The sequence below is a fragment of the Trichomycterus rosablanca genome, chromosome 3, assembly GCF_030014385.1.
Source record: "Trichomycterus rosablanca isolate fTriRos1 chromosome 3, fTriRos1.hap1, whole genome shotgun sequence".
Lineage (NCBI taxonomy): Eukaryota > Metazoa > Chordata > Actinopteri > Siluriformes > Trichomycteridae > Trichomycterus > Trichomycterus rosablanca.
Window position 1 is genome coordinate 80,602 of NC_085990.1, and position 8,071 is coordinate 88,672.

At 38.9% G+C, this 8,071-nt stretch overlaps 1 protein-coding gene across 1 annotated transcript; it reads right to left on the minus strand.

Moving 5' to 3' along the window:
• Window positions 1-2,679: 2,679 nt before the first annotated feature.
• On the minus strand, window positions 2,680-6,428 carry fbxo43 (F-box protein 43). Its single transcript, XM_062991646.1, has 5 exons — window positions 6,286-6,428; window positions 4,330-5,632; window positions 3,795-3,897; window positions 3,440-3,616; window positions 2,680-3,161 (listed from the first exon to the last, which is right to left on the minus strand). The coding sequence occupies exons 2-5, from the start codon at window positions 5,589-5,591 to the stop codon at window positions 2,904-2,906; spliced, it is 1,800 nt and encodes a 599-aa protein (XP_062847716.1). The 5' UTR covers window positions 5,592-5,632; window positions 6,286-6,428; the 3' UTR covers window positions 2,680-2,903.
• Between the last annotated feature and the right edge of the window lie 1,643 nt (window positions 6,429-8,071).

Consider the following 8,071-nt stretch of genomic DNA (forward strand, 5'->3'; position numbering starts at 1 on the left):
CATTATAATAACTTTTATTTCCATAAATGCAAATGCACTGAAAATACTCCACTTTCAATTCTAAATCGAAACATTAACAACATTTAGCCAGTTTGTGTTCATCCTTTACAGAAAATTAAGAAAAATGAATATTAGGCTGTTCAAAAAAATAGCAGTGCCAGCATTTTTCTTTAAACACTCAAAAAATTTATCTATAACATGAAAAAATGTTTGAGGTTTCACTTTACTTTAAATTACTGAACTAATATTTAGTGGCATAACAATTGTTTCCGAGATCTGTGCTACATGGAGTCGACCAACTTCTGGCACCTCTGAACAGGTATCCAGTCCAGGATGATTAGACTATATTCCACAGTTCTTCTGCATTTTTGGGTTTTGCCTCAAAAAAACATGTTTCAGATATCAGCCCACAAGTTCTCTATGGGATTGAGGTCAGGGGATTGTGCTGGCCACTCTATTACCTCAATCTTGTTTGTCTGTAACCAAGATGTTTTGGGTCATTGTCATGTTAAAACACCCATTTTAAGAACATTTCTTCTTCGACATAGGGCAACATGATCTCCTCAGGTATTCTGATATATTTAAATTGATCCATGATCCCTCGTATGTGATAAATAGGCGTAACACCATGATATAAAAAACATCCCCATATCATAGTTTTGTACCACCATGCTTTACTGTCTTCACAGTGAACTCTGGCTTGAATTCAGTGCTCGGGGGTCGTCTGACATACTCTCTACGGCCACTAGACCCAAAAAGAACAATTTTGCTTCCATCACTGCACAAAATGTTGAGCCATTTCTCTTTGGACCAGTTAATGTGTTCCTTGGCAAATTTTACCCCATTCAGGACGTCTTTTTCTTAACAACGGGACTTTGCAAGGAGTTCTTGCTGGTAAATTGGCTTCACTTAATCATCTTCTGTACTCACTGCTAACTTAATATGTTCCTTGATCTTTCTGGAGGTGATAATTGGCTGAGTATTTGCCATTTTGGCTATTCTTTGATCCATCCGAGCAGTAGTTCCACGCTTCCTTCCATGTCTTTCAGGTTTTCGTTGTCCCTTTTAAGGCATTCGAGATCATTTTAGCTGAGCAGGCTATAATTTGCTGCACTTCTCTGTATGTTTTTTCCTTCTACAACCAACTTTTTAATCAAAGTACGCTGTTCATCAGAACAATGTCTGGACCAACCCATTTTACCCAGTATTTCAGAAGGACATGCGCTATGACCAAGCTGTGCAACATTTGCCCCCCTCCTACCTTAAATAAGGGCCAAAACTGACACCCATTCTGCTGCAGAATGAATGACTTTACCAGTTGAACTCCTCACTGCTATTATTTTGACCCTAACCCTAGCCCTGCAATACCACTAAATTTTAAATTACACATTTAAATTATATATTGTTCTTAATACTGTCAATCATTTGTCTCATTTGCATAACTGTATTGGATACTGAACCTTGAAATAGATTAAAAATTACTCATTTGGAATAGTACAAAATTAATTCCTTATTTTTCTATTTTAATTAATTGGTGTAATTAGCAAAATTTGCATATGCTTTTTTTAGAATGTCAACACAACACTCATTTGCAAGGCAAGAAAATATGAGCGTGACAAAATTGCTTGAATCACAGCCAAAGTGGATGAGGTGGTGCAGAGGGCCATGACCTATGACACCAAAGTCCCTCTAAACCTTTACCGATTGGGTCTCGGTGCCCGCTAGCCTGCTCACCAAGCGTGGAGGCAGAGGATGTCACTCGTAGGCTCTATTTAAGGACATGTATCGGGTTTAAAGCTGATCGGAACATGGGCACTTGTAATGGATGTCATGAGTCTGTTTTGCTGGCTACTGCTTTGGAATCACCTAACTCACCACATTTAAAAAAATTTTTAAAAAGAACTCAATTCTTAGTTCAGGAACTCAGGAGACTCGCTCCCCTGCAAGGCCCAACTGTCTAACTGCCTTTGGAGGCTACTTAGTTCTCGGCCACTTGGCACTTCGATAAGTCATTCAGAGGGCCGGGAATAGCACCTGATTGAATTTTAATATCACACCAAGGAGATGGCAAAGCATTTGGCTTAAGCAAAGAAGTTGCATAGTGGTAATGGACTTAAATACTGTCCAACAACTTGCACTGAAGTGTAATTTTTGAAAAAAGGAACTCAAGGTCAGCGGGCTAGAGTAAAGGCTGATGAGAGTGCCCAGTTAGTTAGGTTAGGGTTAGCCTTAGGAATGCCATACTTTTTCTGCATTTCTGAGCCCAGAACTCAGGTACTGCTGTTACCAGAAGTCTGGCTCTTACCATTACACCACAAAAGCTCACAAGTACAGTATAAACACACTAAACTCTTTGTACTCCTTCACCAGTCACACTAACCTCAACCAGACAGTATCAGAGATGATTTCTTGTGTCTGTCGAGCAGTTAATCAAACTGGTGGCGAGCTAGAGCATTAAACTGAAATCCCACACCCAAACTACTGTGCTATAGTTATCAATTGTGGAGCAATACACATGACTGATCACTTTTTTAATTTCATGTTTAAAATGGCTGATAAGAAAAAAAAAAAAAAAGAAAAAAAAAAAAGAAAAAAAAAAAAAAAAAAAAACACAATATATATTTATTATATCAAACAAATTGTGTAGCATGATCAACCAATCAGCAACATACAGCACTGTTTTGTACGAAAGCGTTAAAAATTTTATTAAAACAAACCATAAAAACAGCAGATATAAAAAAACATTTACACACTGTACACAAACACACCCGACATGCCTACACATGTACACTAAACTATGATTGTAGTGTGCACACATTTAAAATCCCCTCTTCCCACACACACACACACACAATACCATACATGCACACTCTGTACAAAGACCACAACCACACGCCCAACTGTTAGAGTCTCCTGATGTTGCGCTTGCTCCGGGCACTACCCGGAAGCAGTTGGCTCCGACCCATGCTGCGTGTGTGGGTGTTGGAGAGGCGAGTGCAGTCAGCTGAACCATGATAGGCTCGCAGACAGGAAGTGCAGAAGTGAAACACACAATCGCTCCAGCTACACACTCCTTCAGCTTTAACAGTATTACAGCGGGCAGGATGTTCACACCTCGGGCACGACCTCAAACACTCATCACTAAATAACGTTTTAGCAACCTGAAATTATATATTCACACAGATGACATACATACCCCATTCTTCTAAACATTTATACTAAAAAAAAAAAAAAAAAAAAAAAAAAAAAGAAAGAAAGAAAGACACACTACAAATACACTCCTTTACGTTTACATTTCGGCATTTAGCAGACACTCTTATCCAGAGCATCCTTATATCGGCTATATATGGGCTGACGGCAGTTACTCCTAATTCACAGTGCGTGTGTGTGTGTGTGTGTGTGTGTGTGTGTGTGTATGTGTACATGCATGTATGCTCACCTGTAGAAACTGCTGGCGTTTTGTGGAGGGTGGGGTGTGGGTGCAAGTAGTGCCAGCTGCAGGAGTGTGTGTATGAGTACTGGGAGTTTTGGCCTGAGCCTGAACACTGCCGAGAGCTGAGCGACATGCTAATGCTAACCGTGTCTCTGCATCTACTACCCGCGCAGCTCTGCCCATCTGAAACACACAAATGTATATAATGGGCAGGGGGTCAGACATTGGAGCTAAGAAAAACATACAAAGTCATTATATTACAAACACCGTTACTGAAACCTGATGGTTAATACAAATTCTAATGTAGACTAATTCCATGTACAAAGTGAAAGGTAACAGGAAGTCAAAAACATTTTCTAACCTCTAGCGATAGTCTCATCTCACGCTCATACATTTTCCTCCTGCGACTCGCCTTCCTGTCCTGAAGAACAATGTCGCTCCAAGATCTACACACCTGATCACACCTGTATACACACATCAGAATGAAGACAATTTCAAATATGAAAATAAAAGAAACTTAAACCTTATAAATAAAACTTAGTTATCTGGTAAATATACACACATTTGTGGACCTGTTTAAAAACCTAGTGGCAGCTGCCTAAGTAGAGAGGATTCTAATAAGACATCAACTTATAAGTCAGGTTATTCAGACATGCTACTTTACGACAGAGATTACACAGATTACATCAGTTTTACTTACTAAGCGTTTCAAACCAATGGGAGAAGGTGGTCAAATAACATCTCTCTCCATGTAACAAAAACCCCACACTGACCCCAACCATAAATAAATATATAAATATATGTGTGTGTGTGTGTGTGTGTGTGTGTGTGTGTGTGTGTGTGTGTGTGTGTGTGTGTGTAAATACTTTTTTACATAACTACATGTGTATACATACGTGTATATGTCCTTGGCAGGGAGCAGCTGCAGGATGGAGGATAGGACATGGTGCAGATTTTTCATGCTCAGCTCAGTGAGAATGTCTGTTTCTCCCAAACCCATCTTTCGGCCAATCAGGTGTGAAAGGGGCAAGTGAGTTATAATAAGCTGGTCAAGGTCTTGTGACGGGGTGAAACAGCTAAGAGCTTGAACCACTTGCAATGCGGGGGTAAGCGTCACTTTGTGACGTTTATTCATGAATGGCGCAGTCTCCACAAACTCCTCTTTTTCAAGCTTCCCCTTTAGACGCTGACCTTTGACCTCATCATCAGATTGCGACCCTTCCCTGAGGGTGGAAAGTCTGCGTTGGCGCTCAAGCCTTGCACGCCGCTGGTCTCGACTAAGCAACAGCCAGTCTTGTGACTGCACCCCCTCTTGGAAGGAGCAATCTTCTGCACCATCCACTGAGCAATCCAGACGGAGGGAGCCAAACCCACTGTCCTCAGATGCATCCAGTTTAGGTATTGGAGTGTACGAGGGGGTGCTCAGTATGCTAAGACTCTCTGAAAGATGGGCTGCCAGGCAGTTTACCGGTGTCTGGAAACTGTCTCGTCCTCTCCCGGGTTCAGGTGTCTCCGATGGCAATAGTCCTGAGATAATGCTTTCATCCAGATCAGGCTCAGACAGAGTTGGACTCTCCCTGTTCCTTTCATCTTGTGGAGTCAGACTCCCCCCAGCCCTTGTGTTCCATGGACTCCGATTTGCCCCATTTCTCCTCTCCTCCAAACTGGATGTCACAAACTGAGAGAAGACCAAGCGTCGCTTTCTACAGGATGCCATCATGGCATCTGACTTTAATGTGCTGTATGACAGTGGGCCACATGGTTGCGTATCCGGTGAGTCAAACACACTCTGAGAGGGGACATTTCTGTCATTTGGCGTTTTGGAGAAACTCGACTTCATATCTGTAGCTGATTTAGATGCAAGAAGACGTCTGCGCAGACACGCATCCTTTCTGCTCAGTTTAGGAGTCTCACACCAAAGGGAATGAGACGGACGCTGTGGGCAAGATGGGCATTGTTGTGGGTTGTGCCCTCTCTCTTGTCTATGCAGATTCTCCTTTGGGGTCTCGAGTGGGCTAAAGTCATTACACATTGTGTACGATGGCGTCAGTGTAGATACTGTATCACTGCAGTGAGAGTGTGTTTGTACATGTGTGTGGTTGAAGGTTTGACTCTGTAGATAATTGAGAGATTTATGATGCCAGACTGCACTCTCCATGTCTCTTGGTCAGGGTTGTTCAGCTAGTAAACTTAAGCGTCCTGCTAAGAAAAAAAGAAATTAAGTCACTTAAGATTCAAAAAAGACAATCCAACATCTGCATGTTTGAGTGACAAACAAGTCAAAATTCCACCTTAATTCACCTTTAATCACTATGCTTCAATTACATTTTAATTATATTATGAATCAAACAAATATTACAAACTCCATTTACTCGATCTTTATAATGAATGACAGTGGCACTTAATCAGCTGTTCAGCAAACATCCAAACCTTCAAACTTCACATAGACAATTAAATAAACACTGTACACTTCATAAATTCTTACTGTATTTTAAATTCATGCCATGAAATAATTAAATTTGCAATAATAAATTAGTAAATTTAAAAAGAAAATGCAGCTTACAATTTGTGCTGTTTAAAACATTTTGTCTAATCAGTCACTTAATCATAAATTTTAGTTACAATCCATAAACTTTACCCAACAGTTTCACTACATCATTCCATTTATAGTTTTTATAGCTCCGCTTTAACATAAAACTATTAATTAATATGAATTTGTAAAGATCGAGCAGAAACAGTAAAATTGTTTAGGTAAAAAGGTTTTAATACTAGTTCAGTTCTGCAGCACATGGTTTATTTACTTCATTTAATCCTGTATCTAGTGAATAATGAATCAGAATAATGAAACTTACCGCAGTGGTTTAGAGAGCAGAAGTATTAACTCTGTACAGATCAGGATTAGATGATCAGGATTAAAGATTAAATGATCAGGATTAAAGATTAAGGATCAATCAGAATTAAAGATTAAATAATCTGGATTAAAGATTAAATAAGATCTGGATCAGTTTTATGTTCTTCTGGTTTCTGTGAGTTTTTGGATCTTAAATGTAAACACTGATAATAACGGACCGCTGTTACCATGGAGATGGAGCGCGCGCAGACACCCGTTTCCCCGCGTGTTTAAAAAGGCGCTTAAACTGATAATACACGCGCTCATTCACACACACACACACTCACCTCAACCACTCACACACACACACACACACACCTCAACCACACACACACACTCACACACACTCACACACACACACACACACTCACACCTCAACCACTCACACACACACACACACTCACCTCAACCACGCTCACCTCAACCACTCACACACACTCACACACACTCACACACACTCACACACACTCACACACACACACTCACCTCAACCACTCACACACTCAGTGTAACACACATTTAATTATTTTGTATATAAACACAATTGAAATAAAATCTATAGATGTAAAGAATTGTAAATATTTAACTGCTAACACGGTAAAGTTTAATATTTAACCACGAGCTGATATTTATCTTCACATTTCTAATATTTCTACATTTTATTCTTTTTGCCAGAAGAAGTGAATCAAACACACTAATTCTAATTGTATTATCTTAAATATTTTAAACGAGTTTTCCTTACATTTATCATCGAAATATAAATGAACGAAAAATAAACGAAAAAATAAATCTTAAAACTAATAATTTATATATAAAGAAACTTGATTGAATAAATAATTAATCTGAATATAATGAATATTAACTCAACTGTGACAAACAGCATGACAGTTTATTTTTTTTATTAACTGTACATTGGAATAAAACACAGTTAGTCATAATAGTTGCTTTTTATTTCAAATTAAATTAAATTAGGATCTAATGTTCTAACCAACCGCCGCTGAGATCCGGACCCGCAGGAACGCTGACCAAGATGAGAAATGTTCGAATTACTGTGACCTTACAAACCACGTCTGATAATAAATGTTCCAGATTTATTAAATCCTGAAATTTAAACTATTAAAACTACAAATTTAATGATTATTAGTAACAGTTCTGCATGTGCTACAATTAAGGTGTAACACGTGATCTAATTCATTTAAAGCTGAACTCTGATTGGTTCATTTGGAACAGAGCAGCTGAAATCCATTCACTCATTCATAATCACTCTCTCACACACTCACACACTCACAAACCAGGTAATTAATAATAAGCAGGTTAAATAAAATCTGAATAATAAATGTTGCAATAGACTGAAATAAATAAATAAATCAATAAATGATGCTCACAGTGAGGATTCTCTCTCCAGCTCCTCTCTCTCTCTCTCTCTCTCTCCAGCTCCTCTCTCTCCCCGGTATAATCCTCACACCTTCATCCCGCCACCGCTCATAATCAGCTAGTGACGCACTTCCGCCTCATTTATACTAACGGAAATGTCGCACCCAAAATAACTACAGGTTCATAATAACTGTAATTAGCACAATAACCTTAATAACTTTATATAAGTTAGAATCCACGAGGTTTATAAAAACTCACCACGACCCTGAATAGGATAGAAATGAAAGGAAAATTAATGAATGTTATAAAATTAATTACAAACGAAATTAATTCTCTCTTATCTTTAACTGATAAAAATAGAAAGAAAAGATTTC

Coding starts and splice junctions, on each gene's coding strand:
- fbxo43 (XM_062991646.1), bottom strand. CDS start 5,591: ATGGAGAGTGCAGTCTGGCATCATAAATCTCTCAATTATCTACAGAGT. Junction 3,898..4,329: donor CCTGCCAAGGACATATACAC/GTATGTATACAC, acceptor GTGTGTATACAG/GTGTGATCAGGTGTGTAGAT. Junction 3,162..3,439: donor AACGCCAGCAGTTTCTACAG/GTGAGCATACAT, acceptor ATATAATTTCAG/GTTGCTAAAACGTTATTTAG.